Source organism: Sprattus sprattus, assembly GCF_963457725.1.
Source record: "Sprattus sprattus genome assembly, chromosome: 15".
Lineage (NCBI taxonomy): Eukaryota > Metazoa > Chordata > Actinopteri > Clupeiformes > Clupeidae > Sprattus > Sprattus sprattus.
Genome location: NC_137913.1, coordinates 13,268,554 through 13,290,989, shown reverse-complemented (window position 1 = coordinate 13,290,989; position 22,436 = coordinate 13,268,554). Strand labels below are relative to the sequence as shown.

General features: G+C 42.6%; 1 protein-coding gene across 1 annotated transcript; it reads left to right on the top strand.

Annotated features, from left to right (window-relative positions):
* Window positions 1–466: 466 nt before the first annotated feature.
* dok2 (docking protein 2) lies at window positions 467–19,812 on the top strand (the record flags this gene model as incomplete). The annotated part of the gene is made up of 6 exons (XM_080852145.1): window positions 467–526; window positions 4,801–4,929; window positions 5,342–5,509; window positions 8,325–8,439; window positions 18,481–18,656; window positions 18,805–19,812. The coding sequence occupies 6 exons, from the start codon at window positions 467–469 to the stop codon at window positions 19,810–19,812; spliced, it is 1,656 nt and encodes a 551-aa protein (XP_080708271.1).
* Window positions 19,813–22,436: the final 2,624 nt, after the last annotated feature.

The following is a 22,436-nucleotide window of genomic DNA, read 5'->3' as shown; positions in this document are numbered from 1 at the left end:
GAACACACACACACACACACCAGGACACACACCCGCACACACACACACACACACACACACACACACACACACACACACACACACACACACACACACACACACACACACACACACACACACACACACACACACACACACATGCACAAACGCATGCTCATACAAAGACTTCTGCAGTGCATACAGGAAGTAAAGATTTCTGTTGTGCTTTCGCAATTCACAAAAGCTTGACTGTCATACCCTACTGGGCCAGTGAAGAAGAAGGGGGTCCTGGTGGGAAGGAGAGAAAGAGAGAGAGAGAGAGAGAGAGAGAGAGAGCGAGAGAGAGAGAGATAGAAAGAGAGAGAGAGCAAGAGAAGAAAGAGAGAGAAAGGGAGAGAGAGAGAGAGAGAGAAGAAAGACGCGGGTCCTGGTGGGAAGGAGAGAGAAAGAGAGAGAAAGTGAGAGAGAGAGAGAGAACAGAAGAAACATGGAGGGAGACATCAGGAAAAGAGGAATGTTGTACCTGCAGCAACAGAGGTTCGGCAAGGTAAGACGTCACTCGACCGATGCAGGTTCACAAGTCGGGCAGACATGAAGCCCCTCTTTGTATCCTCTTGGGTGATTCTTGGGTGATTCAATGCCTTCAATGGTGCCCAGGGTCGTTGACTGAGTTATCGTTGTTGTCTGCACATTTATATGTTAAACTTCATGACAACCAACCGAGGAGGAGAATAACTGACCGGTCATATAAAAGTTGTAATTCTCAAAATAAGTGAACGTTGAAGTGAACGGTTTATCTAAAAAAGGATTTGGGCTTTAGCAATACTTGAATCACTGAAGGCGTTTAGGAGAATATCCACTAGTTCAAAGCCTGTTAAGATCAGAGGTATATTTTCCTTGATGTATAGTTTGTAAACATAATGATAATCATTTGGATAAAAGTATCTGCTAAATGACTGAATGTATAATATAAAGACTTATAAAAGCAAGTGGCAGTCACAAAAGCTCATGTTGGATGGTATGATCTCTCTCAGTCACAATCTTAAACCACTGTTTCCTTGCCAAACATCCTATGGTGTCTACGTCTTTGTGTAAGTACTGCAACTTCTGATGAGTCCCTGTAAAGAGGAGCTATGCACTAACACCGTTGGACACTGGATCAGAGGAGGATTGTTTGTTCTTAGAGTATTGAATGGTATAGTCAAATTCTGTTTTGCCTGTTGGAGGAAGTTAATCTCACTTTCGAATGCATATGGAAACTTGTCACATCTTATTTGGTTAAGCAAACGATGCACGAGGAAACCCATCACCACAGCACTGGCAGTTAGGCTTCAGTTCGACTGAATGCTAATTACTCATTTACTGTTAATGCCTATTAAGTGAATTGCCACCAACATCAAAATGAAATGCACAATTACTGTACAAGCTGCTATGTAGCTTCAAATTAGGAAGATGCTGAGGGAGATTTGTTGCATGTGACAAGGGGATGGTAACACATAGAGTTTTTCAATGAGCCATTACCTCCTATTATTGATAGTGGAGAAAGATTGTTAATATTTGAACCCAGCCAAACAAATACACCCCACTAGCGAGATTTTTTTTTACAAAACTAAAGTGACTGACCATAGGTTTGTATCAGCTAAGCTAAAAAGGAGGGTAACATGGCTTCGTGGCTATACAACCCGTTGCAAATGTTGTAAACACAAACACCATGATATACAGCGAACAACAACACAACAAATGATGTTACTAAAGTGATCCAGGTTGTGTGTAGGGTAAGCAAATTGTCACTACAGTTGTTGCTGTGAAGAGGATGAGATGGTTTCCCAGAGGCAGCACAGCCACTTCAGACAGCCATACTCTCAACTCTCCTGTTACTATAGCTCATATCTTAACAACAGCATATCCTGGACATCGAGAAGATAAGCTGAATGTCCTTGGGAATGGGAATGCAATTACCCATTACCTGACACACAAATGTGACACAGGTACCTCCTTTGCTGACTTACCAGTAGGATAAGCTATCACAAACATTAGCAAAGATGACAAAACACTACTGACCTATTGGTTCTGTGGAACAGCAAAACTAATGTTACCCACCTGCCGAGCAGTAGAGCAACCTCCATTTTCCATTTGTTTTCCATTAACAGAGCCAGGGCTGTGTGCGAACACCAAATGTTTCTCTGTGCATACACACAGAACCGAAAGCTAGCTGACTGTGAGGAGATATTTGCTAAATTTGACAAAAAGTGGATTGGATTGGATTGCTTGCTGCACCTTTGAGGAATGATCTTACTAATGATATGAGAAGATGGGAAACATATCATGCCCTTATTATTCATTTTAATCTATTATCATTCTACTGATTTATTGGTGGGGAAGCAATTCAGTCCCAAACACTCTTCAGTAAAACCTTACCTAACAAGAGCACATTTGACAAATAATATGTAAGGGATAATGTATGGTCCGCCGGTCAGAAATAAATCTCTTCAGGACAAAACAAGACCTATAGGCCAAAACTCTCATATGTTTGCAGCCCTATTACAAGTTATAGCCTGAAAACTACATTTGTTACCTATAGACCACGGTGAGACATCATTGTCAAAAAATTACTTTAATACCTAAATATTTCCTTGTAGTATACCCTGCAGGCAATGACATGACCTTCAAGAAAATATCAATGGAGTAATGGCAGGATGATAGAGAACAAAAGAACACATCTCCATTGTGACAAACATTCCGTGTAGAAGAGAGCCAAAGGTTTCATTTGAATGGTGGGTGGCATGGAGTTACAGTGGATAGTACTACTAACTGACTGAACAAGGCAGTCATTTTGCATGGTGTGTCTTCCCTGTAAAAAAACATTATGTGATTACTTCCCAGAGTGGATGGTTTCACACATAACTTAAAATAACTTATAAATAATTATATGTAAAGGTGAGACAGAGCACTTCAATAGTTGTGAGAACAGGCTAAATTAATGTGACCGCATGTACCGCACCCAGCGTGGTGTTAGCTGAGAAAAAAAATGCATCAAACTAAGCACATATTAAGTGTCGTCGACAGAATAGAACATAATGAGACTGTGCTTCCACTTGTTTCTTTCACTGTCTGTCCAATTCAGTTTTCAGTGGGCTCCTCACCTCCTCAGACTCACATGTTTCCCCATGCATGGCTTTGAGAGAGTGGGCCTAGGTTGGAGCAGATCAGGCGCAACAGGGTTCTGAGTTCATAAAAACATGAATGTTCACATCATCTTGGAGTAACCGCTGACCAACAAATGACGTGTTAGAAGGGCCTATTTGGTCTTTTGTTAACTGGTGAAAGAAGGAAGTGGTTCTTTCCAAAGAACTTACTTCTTTAATCATAGCACTTCAACAGACTTGTTAAAATGATGTTTCCCATGGCTTTTCTTAAGACTATTGCGCTAGGTTGGGGAAGACTGTATACCTCCTCACCTAATAAAGCAAGAAGCCAACCACACCGATGTTATTGGTTTGATACGTGGGAGGGAGCACGTGTACTGATACAAATGTGTCAGTGCAATAGTTGTAGTGGCTTTGGATAAAACTCTGATATATATATAAGTGAAAAAGAAAAGTCTCTGTAAACATTGTAACCACTCTGTCCGCTTGTATCTGTGAGGGGTCAGAAGTCACGACATTAGTCATGAGAAAATGCCTCCTAGCCACAGTTGGCCTACAAAAAACCTTTAATATCTGTGTTTATCTAGTGTCTGATGTCTCCTGATCGAATTTGTTAGTGAAAAAAACAAACTAAACTAAACTTATTTTTTAAATTTTCATGATGCGTCAGGTTATGGTTTAGTAAAACAAAGCGCCTTTGTGTGTGTGTGTGTGTGTGTGTGTGTGTGTGTGTGTGTGTGTGTGTGTGTGTGTGTGTGTGTGTGTGTGTGTGTGTGTGTGTGTGTGTGTGTGTGTGTGTGTGTGTGTGTGCTTGTGTGTGCGTGTGCGCAGCACCTCAGTGTTTCATTCTACCAGTAGCGCTTGGTTCAGAAATGTCTATGCTGTTTGGGTTCAATTCAGTTAAAATGGCATTCATGTGTTTTTAATGCAAACCATTATTTCTCTCTCTATCCCTTTCATCACTCACTCAGATACAGACCTGAACTGAATTCTGCACACATTAAGCTATACTTCTTTCTGTCCTGAGTCCTGTCCTTACACAGAGGAAATATTTGACATTTTGCTTTGTTCACGTGATTAGGATTCAGTGGTGTGAGTGTGAAAAAGGGATTGAAAGAAGCTCACTCTTGCATTGTGATAAAAACCGGCAACCTCGGGCATGGGAGCCATACCAACTGACGGCATTAGAGCCATACTCTCTACCAGATCAAACAAAGCTAAAAAGGAAAGGAAAAAAATATATATTCAAATAATATTTACAGTATTTTTACATAATCTTTGAGAGAGATGATACTTGAGAGCATCAGTTATTCTGTGATTTCAACGCAGATAAGGAAATTAAACTATTCTTTTGATTCACTGTCCTGTAGTACGTTAAGTGAGTAAATAAAGTGGTGTAAACAGGAACATGCATGCAATGGAAACTATGGGGCAGAGAATGATAGAAAGCAAGAGGAAAGACAAGTAAGAAGGAAAGACAGAAAGAAAAAGCTATACACTCGTTCGTGAAAAAAAAAAGAAAATGCTCTGCCTGCCTCTACGTTACTCATTGGGCCTCTTCTGGGACTCATCTTCTCTTTCTTCTCTCTCTCTGTTCTTGTTTACTCATACTCATTCTCTCTCCCTTTGCCTCCCTTTCCTTTAACATCTCTCTTGCCTCTCTCTCTCTCTATAGAAATGGAAGAAAGTGTGGACCATCTTGTACAGAGAGAGCACATGCTCCATTTCTCGTCTGGAGTTCTTTGAATGTAAGGACGGCATGAGTACCCTGGAGAAACCCAACCGCAAGCAGGACAACAAGAAGGTGATTCCAGACTATGAGTAAACAACATGAGTAAACAATATGGGTAAACAATGTGCTGGTCCCTGCTGAGTTAGCTTTGTACCAAAAGGCTCTGTACTATCCCACGTAAACAAGTTTTACAGGAACTTATGTCAGTATTTTGTCTTGATGATTTGCTTTCATCCACAGTTTATACTGCAAGCGTGTAAACACGATTCAGGACAAAGGACATTAGACATTCGCAGCAATGAGAGACCAGATTTATTTGAGGTTTAATGATATGTTCATTACAGCCTTTGATGAGTTAAGTCTCACTGTGAACTTAGGAGTTCAAAGAGCATTTCCAACCCCTAAAGTCCTTGAACTTATTCAGACGCTCTAAGTGAGAATCGTAATGAGACACTGCACTGACTGACCTGTTGTGAAACTGCAGGTGATAAAACTGAGTGACTGCATCCGCGTGTCGGAGGTGGAGATTGAGGGTTGTCCTCGGGACTGCGGGCCCTTCCTGGTCGAGACCACAGAGAAGCTGTTCATCTTCGCCGCAGACAACTCCGAACTTGAGGACTGGACACAGAAGCTTTGTGAAATTGCGTTCCCAGTATGTATAGCAATATTTGACATCATTGTTGGTATTTTGTGAGCTGGTAGGCCACACTAGTATTTCTGGCCTTACTGATAGTATTTCTGGTCTTTTGAACAATTCCATACCACTGCCATGTCATAATTAAAATGTCCAAGTGTCATTTTAGCTATGTTGTGACAGATACCGTTGAACTGTCAGAATAAATACGTAAGGGATAATGTATTATCCGGAGGTCATTAGCCAAAAATAAAACCCGACGGGGCGAATAACACCCCGACGCGCAGCGGAGGGTGTTGTTTCGTCCTGAAGGGATTTATTTTTGGCTAATGACCGACGGACAATACATTATCCCGCTTATTATGCGGTTACTTGCCAAAAACGATAGAAGACATTCCTCCAACATACCTCTTTTTAATGATTTAGTTGCCGTTTCATGAGTCCCGTTTATAAATAAATAGTTCTTCAAGCAAATAGAACTTTGAAGTTTCAGGTGTTGCATAGCAACCCATTACTTGCTGACTTCAAATTACCATGAGTCTGTTACGTTAAAATTACCGGACTTCTTGCGGAATGATATGAAAGATGTGAATTAGAATCACAAAACCCGTTGCCAAGGACAGCGGTCATTATCTTTTCGCAGCAGTCTGTTAGCAGGAATTAATGTATGGAAGAACGTTGGGATGGCCCATTCAAATCAACGGTACTTTTTTGAACATTCTGAAGAGCCGTTCGCGTATAATAAAAAAAGATATCCTTTCTAAAGGTGGGTTTGAATGTGATCTGTAAATTGGGTTAGACATTTGATGTCATATAGCACCATATACAAAAGTGCAATGATAGATGCATGCCTGTGTAGGACAAATGAAAAAGAAATAAAACCAAAAAGAAATAAAGAAAAGAAAGAACCCTGTGTTTGGTCGAAGGGGTGAGATGCCTCACTCTCCCTTATGGCCCGGTGCAAAGCTGCTTTAGCCAGAACCATGTCAGAGCCATGCTTCAAATCAGTCAGCTTGTCATGGCAGGCGATCAGCCCATCTCTGCCTACAGCAGTAGCAATTGCAATTTGAAATGATCATTGTGCAGTGCTGCATTAGGTTTTGGCAATAGCTCCATTGTAGAATGCCACTACGCGGCCACGGCAACGCTTGACAGGTCTCTCTGAGGTCACAGTCATTCGCGGCTCTTAGAATTCTTCAAATGAATCCATTAAGTAGCCAGTCAATTTCCTGGAACCCGCAGACAAAGAGATAGAAAAATCTCATTCCATTCACCTTTAGAACATCACAATCACCGTCAGAGGCCTGGCATTCAGTCCCAGGCCGTCCAAATGAGCTGTTGAGTGCCACTAGTGGAAAACTTATAATTTATTATGAATCCAGGAAATAAAACAACATCGAAAGCCATCTATTTCCTCCACATGACTCATAATCAAAGCACACAAAAGGAGTCCAATTGACGCAAGGCTTGAAAAAGGCTTAATTAGTCAAACAGACAATTCTAGCTGATTACAATTTAAGATCATCTGATGTCTGCATCAGACATGTGCTTATGCCTGCTTTTATCTAAATGGGTCTTTTATTACCCGAACATCTCACTCAATCTATTATATATATAAAAAAAACACCTTCTGCAGAGGACATTCAAGCTTTTTGATGGGGTGTTTCTACGTTTGTCATAGTTGTTGAATATACATACCAAATATGATCATCTGTTGTAGAACACCTGTGGATCTATCAATAGTATAGGTTAATCAGGCTGTTCTGTGAATTTCACTGAATAGCAAATTAGTTGGCCTCAGATTTGTCCTCGTGCAAGCTATAGTACCCAGTGGGGTTGCTCATGTGATTCATGTCTGATTTTTGAATGGTGTTCTAATTTAATTATGTAGCTGATAAGGCTGCTTGCATGTTGGAGATGTACTAGCCAGTGTGATTTACTTCCCTGTATTGTATTGATAGTAAGGTCATGTCTCTGTCAGACAAGACAGCAGGTTACATGTTTCACTTTACCCCTGCATCAGCTACCTAGTGCTTTCTGTTGTTTTGTACACCACTGAACACCAGTAAAAAAGTAATTTTGTGTCTCAGATCAAACAGTTAATGCTGATTTGTCCCTATTTAAACTCTGCTGGTTTGTTCATTTCATCATCAGCTAAACTGTTATTGTACAGTATATTCATTACTGGTTGGGATAATGATACTTTTTAACTCATACAACTGTTGAAGGTGTATTCCTGTCGGCTTTACATCACTGTTTCGACACAAGCATTTACAGTCTGCTGGTGTATTTATGTGCATCAGCTACCCAGTGCTTTGTGTTGTCTTGCATCAGTGAACCTGTCCTGGTCTATCAATTAGCCTGTGCTTGCACATGTTTTATCTGTGGAACTCTGCGAGTGATAAAGAATGCAGCAGAAGTTGTAAACGTGCCCTTGCATATTCTTCCCCTTGTGTATCAGTGATCAAGTGCTAGTGTATTCCTGTATATCAGCAAACCTATGCTGGCCTGTGTTGGTGTGTTCCTGTATATCAGCAAACCTATGCTAGCCTGTGTTGGTGTATTCCTGTATATCAGCAAACCTATGCTAGCCTGTGTTGGTGTGTTCCTGTTTATCAGCAAACGTATGCTAGCCTGTGTTGGTGTGTTCCTGTTTATCAGGAACCTATGCTAGCCTGTGTTGGTGTGTTCCTGTTTATCAGCAAACGTATGCTAGCCTGTGTTGGTGTATTCCTGTATATCAGCAAACCTATGCTGGCCTGTGTTGGTGTGTTCCTGTTTATCAGCAAACGTATGCTAGCCTGTGTTGATAAATTACTGTGTTGCATTACAGATGAACCAAGCTGAGCGTGGGGCTGGGCCCAGGCGAGGCAGCCTTCCCAGGGTTCTGGGAGACGCAGATGGAGTCAGCATGGAGAAAAACAGCCTGTATGGTGACAGGGAAAATGGTAGGATTTTACCACGAGCACGTACATGTCCCAGCAGTCTGTGTCATTAAATATATACTAGCACAATGAAAAAACAGCTCAGTTCAACATACAGTTATACCTAAAGCAATTTACAGTTTGAACGGTGAACACTTAATGGACAAAATACATGAAGATTCTAATATTCTCAGAGGTTGAACCCATTACACTGGCATCTCTAGCTACAGTACATCCTCTGTAAGCATTATATTGGGCAGAGTAAAATGATATGTATCAGCTTTCTATACTGTGCATTACAAAAGGTAAAATTTTCCAGTTATTATAAGGAGATTGTGGTTTGCTGTGGTCCTAAACCAGAAGGTTTATACATATATTTGTCTCTCTTTCTTTCTCTCTCTGAAGGTATGAAGGTATAAGTGAAAAAAGTTGAAAACACATTGCATGATTTCTGATATGCGAGTGGATTATACGTATAGTGTCCAATACGTTTTTTAAATATTTGTGGTGACTGAGGCTAGATCCTTTTTTCCAGCTATTATTTAGAATGGACCACAGGTTTGTTCAGAGCGATTGTCTACGCATGTGAAAGCGTGAAATCAGGGTATTGGAAACACTGAGCGAGGCCAGTGGCTGCATAAATCATGCATATCACATAGGCATCACACTCTGTTATGCATCAGTCAAACTTGCATCAGTTATGCTCTGCAGAGTGTTTGCATTTGCATTTTGCAATGTTACCTTAAAAATGTCCTCTCACAAATCGTACAACTAACAAATGGTTGCATGATGATAATTGTAAACATAACTAAAAACAAAGTCTGGTTATAAAGTTGAGACAGTGCCTAGGTGCTTCAACAAGCCTTTTCAAGGTTCTGTCATGCTTCTGTTGAGCTCAGGCTTACTCTCCATTACGTGATGGAACTTTGTGGCGTTTTTTCCACTTTTCTGTGGTGGCAAGAAGCGACATCACACCAGAGTCAGCTTTGTTTGCGAACTGACCACTTATCAGTGAAAAACATGCTACATCCTGCCATCACTGTGTGCTCCAAAATACTGTGTGCATTGCCCCTGTGCAGAGATAAGCAGCCACGCTTGCTGAGTCATATTTTCAGGGCAGTCTTTGTTGTATATACAACTTTTTACTCTCACATGTTTCTGAATCTTCTCTGGCCTTGGTATCACATCCACACAGTTCTGCTTTTAATTATTTCTCTTGACTCAGACAAATTGTAGCCTACATGTATGCTGACAAGACTTAAGACACCTTTGTATGTGTGGATACAAATGTTTGAGTGACAGGCAGACTGAGAGAGAATGAAAGAGAGAGAGAGAGACTGAGATAGAGGAAAAATATAAAAAATTCAGAAACAGGCAACTCGTAGTACGTAGTTAATAATTGTCCATATTATTGAAATCATACCCAATCCTACCTAAACATCTGGGATTGAATTAGTCCGCCAGCTTCGCACACACACACAAATCACTTTTATCACAACCTAATTAGACCAAATGACTCAATTTCAGTTTTCTGGGCGTCATAAACTGAGCCATACATGTGCATGGTCCAGTGCTCCACTCCAGTGTTAAACTCACACAGACCATTGCTTGAAGAGCTGCCGCATTCATGGATTCTAACAGGCCCATCTGTTTCCATATAAATATGCAGAGGCCTTGTCCCTTTGACTGATCACCCAGAATAAAGACTGACCATGCGCTCCAGGCTCCATACTAATTTGTGGAATTATTAGAATAGAGGAAAATTGGGTTCTTGTCCTATTGACTTGTATTGTGTGATTCTCATTCAAGGTTTCGGTTGCCTTAGACTATAGAGACAAAAAATGTCTCACCACTGCGAGAGCGCTCGCCACGGTCTTATTTATATCTCCCCAAGATAGGTAGGGTTCAAAACCACCCTGTGAAACTAGGTGGAACAGGCTAAACAGGCTGAGGTATGAACCGGTTGAGGTTAACGAGACGGCTGACCGTAATCACTGCAAGAACACATAATGGCATGGCTGCCTTTGAACTATGAACTAGGAGTGATAAGCAGAGGCTATATTCTGATGTTATAAATAATGTGCAGACAGCATTTATCATTTGTCCACCAATGTATTGCTTTGCTAAAGCTAACTATGCTAAAACAAATTGCTTTCACCATGATTTTTGAATAGCCTATATTCTACTGCATTGAGCAACTTATCGCTTATCAATATTTGTAAACAGTACCCAATCATAAGGAATAGGATGTCATTGTGATGTAGACAAGTACATATTGATAATAGAAAAGTATTGAAAGTTGTAAAATGGTTCTTTCCTGTTCACGGGACTTCAGTTGGCACTAGCCGAGTGCCGTTCCCTTGGCCAGCTGACACACCATTCTTTAGGAAAGCTCCTGGGGAAGGAATGTTGTGGTTACAGGACCAAAGAGGTGCACCTTAAACATATTAGCCAGACAGACAGCGATGTGGTCTGTTCATTCATTGACAGTTATATATATATATATATATATATATATATATATATATATATATATATATATAAATACAAGCATTTATGCACATAAATACATCTGAATGCTACATAAACAGACGTGCTTATACACATTCTTAAATAAGTCGATCCCCAGATGACATATTACTGAGACATTTGTTTTTAAATCATAAGAAATCAAAACAGCGAAAATAAAGTGTTTTAACAGTTGCTAATAATGCTTTAACTATCAGAAGCAGCTCTCCACCTCCCCAAAATGCCAATACTAGCCCCATGTATGCGAGCTGTTGACAGCTCCATAGAAACAATATCAAGCACGCTGAGAGCCCATAAATGTCTAGACATTGAATGCAGGGGTTCCAGCCACTAATCAACAGTGTCTAAGCTGCTGTGAAAGCAGCAAGAAGTAGGTTCTCCTGAAAAAAGTGTCGATGAAAGATTGAAGAAAGTCGTTCAGAAAGAACAAGTTAGGAAAGATCTATTAGGTTTGATGTATCAGTAGCCAGAATGAGTGAATGGCTGGGCAGTCAGAAAAAAAAGTCCTTGCTTGAGAACATAAATAGCTCGGAGACCTCAAATGAAGAAGAGGGGAGACGGGAGATAAATGAAGGAGGAGAGATGCAAATGTAATGGTGGGGCCAAAAAGATTTTGTGTACCAACTTGAAATGTATCATCTGATTTGGGTTCTTAGGATAATCTTTTTCTTAATGTTTGATTAGAAAAAATGCACACGTCTTCCCAAATCTTTAGACCAAACTGCATTTACTCCAAGAGTGTTGTATGAGAATTTAAGGCAGACATAGAGCTATATTGGTTGGAATATATTAAGTTGCATAGTATATGTATCACTAGCTTTACATGTAAAGGGACCCCGTCAGCACTAAGAACTGATTTAATATGGGAATACATAAAACATGAAGTGCCAGGTACACTCTCTTGTGTCTTAATATCCTGAAATGTCCTCAGACTTTTGTCATTGAACATATTGCTGAGAACCTTGAGGTTGCCTTTGGCCCACCCACAGTATTGTAATAGAGTATTTTCCAAATACAAAAGCAAATTTCAGCAAGGATCCTGTCCAGGATTCCAGTGTCGTCCATGTGTTTTATTAGACTACATTGTCTAATAGGAATACTGTAAGAAAAAAACAGGCCCTTTAATTTCCTGAGGGGCCACGATTGACTCGTCAATAGCCCTCCACGACAGTCTGGCATCTTAGCTGTGCCAGACCGATGTGGGCAGTAGGATAAATGATCGGGTGTAAAGATTGAAATTGGGATGAAAAAGAAAGACATCAATCTGACCTACTCCGCTGAATAGTGGAAAACTTGACACAAGAGTGTTTCCCATTCCAAATATATTCGTGGAGAACAGAATTAAGTTTGTCCCAGAGGTGGACCGTCTATTATAACCAAAAATAAATTGTTAAAAAAAATGCCAAAAGATGAGGAATTGACAGGGCAGGCTTATTTATAAATAATATAAATATTATATATAATACATTTAAATACTGAATACAGAGTTCTAACCAAAGACTGTACAATGTAAGGCAATCAAAAGTTTTCATGAAAAGTTTTTCTAAATAACATACCCCACAGGGAGTTAGACTGGACAGCAGAATAAATCATATGCGAAAGACATTTAAGATGGTCAGAGGCAAAGCGTGATTTAATAAAGCCAGTTGTCTTCATGAACCTGCTTGGTCATGAAAAAATAAATTAAAAAAACTCTAGTCATTGCGACAGTACTGTGACAGCATACTGTATATGGATACGTGTATGGAACTAGAACCAGGGTCCGTATGATTTTTCATAAGAATGTATATAACAGCTGTATGAATGTCTTGTCTGCAGGATCTTTGCCCAGTTGAGTTATTTCTCATGTGTTTTATAAGTCGGCCTAACTCAGTCCAGAAATTGGAGTCAAATTTTGAGTGGAATTCTATCCAGACCTTGATATTGTCATCGTCTCATATATTTATTTTAGTTCTTCCAACTCCACAAAAGCTATTGGTTCTGCCAGAGAAGCACATGGTGAATTAAGTGTGTAAAAAAGAAGGAAAAGCAGCACAATCGTACGTAGATTTAGATGTACAGTAGAAAGAGACAAAAAGGTTTTAATGATGTGTTTCTTGTCAGTTAGAAGCTCACCAGAGGATCATTTTATGGTCGAAATATTAGAAAATGTAATTGCTGCATAGTTGTAAAGCTAAAAGATGACTAGGTCCACTCCCATTAAAATAGTAATTTTGCCTCATTTAGAAACTCTGCTTTAACTTTTAATAACTGATTCATTTCAAGACTTATTCTAGTGACTGGAAAGAAAAATATATATATATATCTTGATTCGATCTCTTATGAAACAAGCTGATCTTAGAAATCTGATATTTCCTAAACACTGGATTCATGACTGAAATGCGATGCATATGAAATTGAAAAGTAACGAAAAAAGCCCTTGACTGCATCCTAGAGATCATCAAGTGAGTCTTTATTAAGACTACTCCATTCAATAAAAGTGATTAAAATATTACTGCTGTGATCAGACAGGAACACAGGACAAATAATAATTAAGTGATAATGAGGAAAGAGTACAAGAAATAAATATGAGAGTAGGACTTGCGCCTTGATGAAAATAATGTATATGCTCTTGTAGAAGGGATTAAGCAACCGCCATGAATCTACAAATGATAAAGAAGACATATAATGCCTGGGTTTATCAGTGGAGAGTGCCTGACAATGGGATTCACTCACTGCTGATCTGAGTGGGTCGTGGGACATGACAGCATTCATATCCACCCACATCACCACCTCAGAATCTGTCACAATGGGAAGATAATCTGTCAACACAGAGAAGAAGTCAGGGTCATAGGTGGATGGAGCATAAACAGAAAGAAAATTCCTCTTGCAACTAGTATCTTAAAGTGAATTTCTCTGGTTTCTATGTATTAACATCTAGGGTTAGGGTTAGGGTTAAAACACCTCAAATTTTGTTAATGGTAGTCAAACCAGAAATACCTTTGTATAATGTTTTGTTACACCTGTGGATATGATCCTTCCTGAGTTTAATTTATCAAAGCTAGGTCATTTTTTTCCTAACAATTCCAACAATTTCTTAACAATTCCCAAAAACATGTACTTTCAACCAACTCAATATTTGAGGAATGGCTCATCCACAGTCAGGGTGCTGACATTAGCTCAGTGACCTGGTACAGAAAATTAAGCATCGCCCAGTATGTGATTTAACAGTAATGAGTAAGGAATTATATTGACTAATTAGCAGGTAGCTGGCAAGCTAGATAGTGGTTAGCCTGACTGCTAGTTGACCTGAGTGCTTACATGAAGATCTACAGGGCTCTTTTTGCCTCAGTTGAGATGATGTAAAAGCAATTCATGTTTATGGAGATATTAAGGTCGCCTAGACATTGTTTAATAATATAAGGCTGTGTTCAGACATTTCTTTAAGTCATGTTCACAGTTTGCATTTTCAAAAACCAGCGCTTTTCACCAGCAAAAAGTTCAACTTCAAATTATTTCTGAACAGCTGACCAATCACATGCACTGTAGTGAGTCGTTTTCCGGTAGCAGCAAAAATGGGGAAGGTAGCGGTGGAGCGTTATTAGAATCAGAGCAAAGTGAATGATATGACACAACACGACTGGTCGGGTTTAGTGGAGCACTTTTTGTTTACTGCGCTGTTAGGCGTGGCCTGAAGGTATAGCACAATGGAGGACAAATGTGCCTGTGTATGGATGCATCAGTTGATCTCTAAGCTGACTGATCGAAGAACTCAGGCACGCTGCTGTGATCAGTGAATGATGCACCGATGTATTATCCTACTGTTCTGAATCGCACATGATGACTACAGATAGATGGATAGATGATGAACAGATTAACATTGTTTGTGGGAAGACTTTTTTTGAAGGTGAAAAAAAATATCGGAAGTTAAAGTTGAGGTTGGAAGACAAAATTCTAAATGAAACCAAGGCTTTTGTTGTGGCCTTTTTCAACTTCCCCAACAAAGCAGACAGCCCCATTGCTAGTGTATTGACACGCTCTAATTTCAAAAAAGAAGAAAAGAAAGAAAAGAAGAAATTGCTGCAGGCGTCTATCCCGCTCTCCACAGACCAGGCGTAACTCTGCATCATGCATCTCGCAGTTTCCCTCTCTTAAACGGCATCATGGCGTGTGTGAGAGAGATGAACAGTGTGTGGTTCACTGTGTGAGCAGGTGCAGCCAGGTGTGGTGTGCGTGTGCGTACAGGTGTGTGTGTGTGTGTGTGTGTGTGTGTAGAGGAAGAGGGTAGGGTGATGGGGGTGCATATCGCTCAGTTCCATCAGCCGAAGATCAAAGCCACCCCCCTTCCCGCTCACTATCCCTGGAAGGAAGGAGGCCAGCTCGATTACAGCCGCCGATAGATGGCCCGAAGCCACCCGCCACCCGATTTGATTGAGCACCACTGGAGGCCCATTCATGGCTCTAGTGGTCGGGGAGAGTTTTTGGTGTGAGGTCAGTGAATCGAAGAGGAGTTCCCAGGCTCTGTCTGTTGCAAAATCTAACGGTGCGACACTTTTAAGCACCACATGCACCAGTTTGACATTGAAGACAGCACTTCAGATGCTTCTTCCTTTTTTGTTTTTGCTTTAGTCCTGATGGCTTTTCAGTGGGGCCTTCAAAAAAAAAAATTGCGAATTAACTTTACAGAATGTATGCATTATTCATCTCGCACAGAAACTGTTTCAGATGTTTGAGGGGTTCAGATGCGGGATAGTGCATGAGCACGCCTGCAGCTGCAGCCTATGATAGTTAAAACACATGATTTGGTGAAACAGGTTGTCAAAGGGGCGGCACCCAGGGAGGTCAGGGATGGCAAAGATAACCTACTGCCGACTGGTGATTGTAGCTCGCAGTTTCCCTGCTACCCGGCCATAATAACAACACCATATTTTCTTTCAGAGTGTATTTCGACGAGGCTGCTGAGGGCTGAGGTGTTCACTGGTGCATAACTCTGACTGGCTGCGCTCCATGCATAATGCACACAATGCACGGCTCAAACCCTGATGCACCTCATAGATAAGTCATGAGCTGCTCTTTAAACAGAGGGCCGCATCCTCAACCTCAGCTTCCTCACATGAGCTCACACCTGGTGATAGAGAGAAAGAGAGAGAGAGAGAGTCTGAGCGAGGGAGAGAGAAAGAGAGAGATGGATGGGTAGGTGGGGAGGGATAGAAAAAGAGACAGAGAATAGAAAGCACAAATGAGGTCGGAAGCAACACATGGTTGTTCAGAGAGGGGAGGGGGTAAGGTGTGAATGGTTGGATGCTTGCTCTTAGCAACAAAACTGTTCGCTCTGTTGAGAGTACGAAATGGACAGATATAGCAACTTTATTTATAAACAATATAGTTCATGATGCCCTGAATTAAAGCTAAGGCCCTAATTTAACCCTATTGTTGCCATGGTTTTCTGGAGCTGATGCATACACTACATGCACTGCAGGAGATGTTTTCACATGAAAAACAAGGAACTTAACACTCTGGCAGCGCATAAACTTCCTTCAATAAGTCCATAAATAGACCATGGTTAGTTTAAAGCCGCGATTCCTACCAACAGGGGTGATACTGAGGCTTCTCTCACAGAAGCCTACCAACTCTCTTCCTGTTTGCACACTTCCGGTGGCAGTTAGTTTGGGTCTGTCTGCAGAGGTGGAACCCCGAAGAGAAGCTGAGGCAGCTGCAGAGAGAGAAGTTGTTCTGCCACCGCTAACGCTAACTTCCTCTCAGTAGCACCATGCTGGCCACAAGTGACAGGAACACAACGTCCTCCTCCTGAACTGCTGCCTGTCAGTCTCCCTCTACCTCTCTATACAGCTATTTCTGTATATTTCTCTTTCTGTCTCCCTCTCTTTCTTTCTCTCTCTCTCTCTCCATCTCTCTATCTCTATCTCTCTCTCTGTCTCCCTCTCTCCATCTCTCTCTTTCTCTATCGCTATCTCTCTCTCCATCTCTCCATCTCTCTCTCTCTCTCTCTCTCTCTCTCTCTCTCTCTCTATCTCTCTCTCTCTCTCTATCTCTCTCTCTCTCTCCATAGGCTTGACAGGTTTGGCAGGACACACTGCCATGAAGCTTCAAGGCCTGATGTATTTTCCATGCATGTTTTTTTTCCAACCCTCTGGAAACTGACTGGCAACTGACAGCATTAAAATTGTTGCCTTCAACATTTTCTAGGGAGGGGGGTCGTGTGTGAGTGAGCCTTCTTTTCTCAGGCTGACAGTATAGGGTTCCGAACATGTTTGAAGTGGATCCATGTAATGTAGTTGCTGGAGTGAATCCAGATCATCTTTGCCTGAAATTGTGATTCTTATAGACGACATGCACCGCTCACATCCTTTCCGCCTCCCTTCCATGTATCACTGGAAAAAGGTCTGGACAGCTGATTCTGTGGACAGTCATTGCAGTACATCACAAGCCCCCCAACACTTCAACCAAATAACAAACCCAGCCTTCGAAATGACCCCCACCCCACCGCCTTTGCCCCATGGTTTAGATTTGTGTCTGTGCAGACGCTTTTTCCAAGTCAGCGAGCGAAAGCAGAACGTGCTTGTCCGCTTCTTGACACTTCGCTTCCGGATATTAATGGAATTCGATCACCCTTGCCGAGCTCCTGTGTAGGAAAACATTCCCTCGGAGAGTCCCGGCAGGGGGACCTTATCCCTGCATATGCAGCACATTCACTCTCCTGCTCCTCGGCTGTAATTACGCTTTGGAGGTGGTGGAGGTGGTGGTGGGGGGTTCCCCCTTGAGAGGAGAGGAGATGCTCTTTCCCAGCCAAGCCCCTTTCAGTATTTGTCGAACGGCCAAAGAGGCAAGACAAATGACCACATTCCCACTCCACACAGTAAAAGAGAGAGAGACTCAGGGAGAGTAGGCGCACAACTATGTAAAAAGGAAAAAAAAAGTAAGAGAGAGAGAATCTGTTTGTGGCACCAAACTGAGTGATAAAAATGCTGCACGGTGATAAAAAGACAATGGGATTGTTTGTCGTGCTATCCATTTTCCAATACCATTTCTCAGCCAGATGTCTCTAGTTCGTAACCATGAAACCGTTTTTTACAGTAGAAAAACAGAGATCCATGATAAATGCATTGACTTTCTGAAAAAAAGTGAAGGGTTGTTTAGCACCCCGCCCCTTCCCACGCTAATAATGTAGCTGTGAAACAAATGGCCCAGTGGTGTTGGATGGCTGCGGCTGCTGAGCAGACCTCTGTGCCATCTCTGCAGTATTTGAAAGAGACTGGTTAGCCTGATCAGCATGTCCTTTACAGCTCTGACATATGCAACCCTTTTATGTTTAATGAAGTGCTGTTGGATAAGAACCTCCGCCCTCCTTCCACACACACACACACACACACACACACACACACACACACACACACACACACACACACACACACACACACACACACACACACACACACACACACACACACACACACAAACAAACACACACACACACACACACACACAGGTGCGTATACACACACATAATCACACATCTCCTCTCTGTCATTTCCACAGTGATGAAAGACTTCAAGGTGTGTGTAAGGCGGACGGAGATAGCAGACAAATGTGGTATGAAGGGATACTACCTGATGAGAACCGACTACGAGAGCCTCCTGCTTAAGGAGCCGAGATCAGGAGAGGTGTTGTTCACCTGGCCCTACCGCTTCCTGAGGCGCTTCGGACGGGACAAGGTAGCGCTTTCAAAATGGATACTAACAGCTCTAATGGGGGCAGTGGTTGACCTTTTCTTTCATTTTGCAATTGCTTATAATTGTCATGTAATAATATGATCGCCCCACATGTGTTTTCTAAGAACATGAACCTTTCCATTCTGTATAGGCGACGTTCTCCTTTGAGGCGGGCAGAAGGTGCAAGTCAGGCGAGGGCAACTTTGAGTTCGACACGAAGCAAGGCAATGAGATTTTCCAGGCTGTGGAGGCTGCCATCAACCTCCAACGCCCCACAATGTCTCGCAGGCATCCCTCGGGGGGCATCAGCACCCTGGAGAAAGAGACGCCGGTGCCCCCTGCAGTCATAGTGGAGGATCGCAGGATCTACTCCATGGTGAACGATGCCCAGTACAGCCAGACCAAAACTGGGCGCTCCCCTCCTGACGGACAGCGGTCCCGCCTGGACGCCCCAGCTGACAAAGTCCTCACCGGGGTCAAGAGCCTCAACCTGGACTCCCGGCCACAGCCGCGCAAGACCCAGGTGAAGAACCACCGCAGCTGTCCTCTAGCCAAATCCGAGGACCAGACCTACTCGCAGATCACCCTGGGCAGTCTGGATCACGGAACAGAGAGGTGCCAGAGCCTAGAAGAGTCTGACTCGGACTACTCGCTCCCTTTCGACACTATTGCCAAGAACGTGATGGCGGACATCCTGCAAGCTGGAAAGCAGGAGGCTGGGGCGCTAGACAACAACCCTGCCGACCCGCTCTATGACTCCATCGACGAGATGGCCATTGGTGGGGTGCACCGGGTTCGCACTGAGAGCCCAAAGGACAAATACACCCGAGCCGAACATATCTACGACGAGCCGGAGGGCATTGCCAAGGCTGCGGCAAGGGTGGCTGGATCCGATTCTGTTTCCATGACAACCACCAGCTCCACATCACTATATGACAACCCTGAGGAGGTGAAAGGTCAGGCGTGGAAGATCCTGGGTGAGGCGGGGGAACCCAGTGGGCACGAGTACCCATACAACCCAAACGCCGATGACTACGCAGTCCCCAAACTGCCCAGGAGAGCCTTCCCACCTTCCTCTGAACGGGTGTGCGAGGACAACGGGGAAACCGCTGTGTCCCCTTATGACAATGTGAATGTGAAAAATAATCAATCGAGTTAAAGATGGACCCGAATCCACAAACACTTTGAACTCTCTCATCAGATCATTTCAGATACTGCTTCTCCTTGAGTTAATTTAAGACTGCATGACATACATGATCATGCTGTTACTTTGTCATGCTGTTATTCACAACTCAACTCGCGAGAAACAGGAACTGAGTAGGACCCAGGCTGGACATTTTACAACAGCCATCTTGAATGCGTGAACTTTAATGTGCTTGTGGCATAGCGCACTTCTGCTGGGGTAATTTAAAAATATGTAAACTGTGAGGAGTCTGGTCTCATCATTTTTTTTATGGAACGACTGTGGAACAGCAATGGTCATGTCATTTAGTTGTTAAAAACATGGTGTTATCCAAAGCAACACACAGAACACAGGAAGTTGTGTGTTGTATCTGGTGCTGTGTGAGTCCCGTATCCCTGCATTTCAAATCCATTTCCCTGCCTGTAGCTCAACAGGTAATGCACTTTCATCAAGTTAGTATTTAAAAATACATTTGAGAAACAAAGTTGCACTATTAGCCTCATAAGAAATTGAAAACAGACAAGGGCAATGATACGCAGACACATCCACTGAACCCTCATCCCCCCACCCTCATACACACACACACACACACACATTGACATTGTGTGACATCAAACTGCAATAGCAGTGGCTGGTTTCTACCGGTATCTGTAGAATCACAACCATGTCCTTATCAGGCCTAAGAAAAGAGCCTTGGCAGGAAGCTTTTTCCTGAAGCGCAGCCTAATGCCTCTCCCCGTCCCCTGTGGACCCAGTGTTAAGTATCACAGAAAAGTGGGACACAGTCGAAAGCTTACTGGCAGAACCCCTAACCGGTTCTGTCGCATGCATCTGATGTATCGCTTGAGGCAGCTTACAGCACACTGACGCCATGGTGAAATCCCTAGTTCCAATAGATGAGGTCATTGTGAAAAGACTCTGCAGTTGATTCACTCTCACATGTTTCCCAGGTGATTCATTGACGCGTGTCTCCTATGTGCTTCACACTGCATGTGAAAAGTGCTAATTGAACGTGCACTTCTGTCCTCAGTCTTGTTTGAGCCTGGAAGAAAGCACACAGCAGCGTGCGTGTGTCTATGAGAGAGAGAGAGAGAGAGAGAGAGAGAGAGAGAGAGAGAGAGAGACAGAGAGACAGAGAGAGAGCGAAATAGAAACAGGGCTTTCAGTGGTCAGTCTGAGGACTCGTGGAGAGGAACCATATGGGCTGGACCTCAGTGCCTGAAGCGGTGAACCACTAAGGTGCAGAGTACTTCTGCCTCACAGATGAACTCCTGTGGCCTCAGCAACGTCAGGGACTCCACCATGAAACACAGTTTCACAAAACTGGTGTGATATAAGTGTCAAATTTTTTTTAACACATAACCTAGGCAGTCGGCTCACCATAGACCAGGGCCAGACATCATTGCTAGAGTCTGCCACTTTTGCATGTAAGCATCCCCACTGCGTCTCCACTTCGTTTCACCCTTCATTGCAGTTACAATTGTCTGACAGTAGGGGGCACTGTCTCTCTTCTGCACAGCACCACACAGTGCATTTCAGTCTTTTCGATTCTTGCTGGCTGCTTGAGGAAGATGAGTGCGGTGCTTCGTTGTGTCAGAAGTGTTTATTGTAAACTTATTTCAAAGGCAGCGTGTGAGACTCTCAGAATAAAAAAGGTGTCTTGTGGTACAGAGGGACATGGTTATTTTATAAGTGTAAAAAGCCTGGCTCTCAACAGCAAACAGCAAACACAACCATGGCCTATTAGGGTTACACAACAGTCTCTTTTCCCCGCATTTTAATTAAACCCTAATGTTACAGAATGATGTTATATTCATGCAATATATAATACCACTTACACACAAACTGGCTTATGAGTTGTGATTGACTATAACCCCAACCAACAAACATTATCATTGCATACATATCATGTCAGCCTGCCTGGTACTAAATATATAAGGACCAAATGAATACATTGTATCTCCTGTTCATACCTGACATAACTGAAAACAGTCATCACCTGAGAGGGCATTTTGTCTGTCCTTCTCAGACCCTCATGGCATTTGGCTCAGAGGTGGACTCCACTCTCTCAGGGTTAGCCCCTGTGGCCTCCTTTGGAGACTCCTTTAGAGCCCGCCCCGGCAAAACAGCGTGAGTGAGAGCGCAGGGAACGGAGAGAGGGGATAGAGACAGCAGTAGATGCGCTTCAAGGCCACCGATATCTGGTAGCCCTGAATGCCAATTTGCAGCTTGGTGGATTGAGGATGGTGGGCTTTGATTGAGGCGGCCACTAACAGACCTAATGAGCAAGCGACTGACCAACTAGAAAGCTCTCGATGGATGCTCCCTCAGGCGGCAATTAGACTGGAGTGTTCCAGCGCGTCACCTTAAATGCTTTCCCCCCATTCAGACACAGTAAAAGAAAGATAAAAAGGTTCCCTGCTTGACAGTAGATTTAAACTGGAAGAATGCACTTCCTGACACAAATCCACTTTGGCTGTTTTCATGTCTGCCGGAGCTTTTTCGCTTCACCTGTTTGCGTTTGAAGATAACAAGGTCCTTGGGATCAAAAAGTGTTAATCCACTGGGATGATTTAAAAAAAAAAAAAAAAAGATTTCTG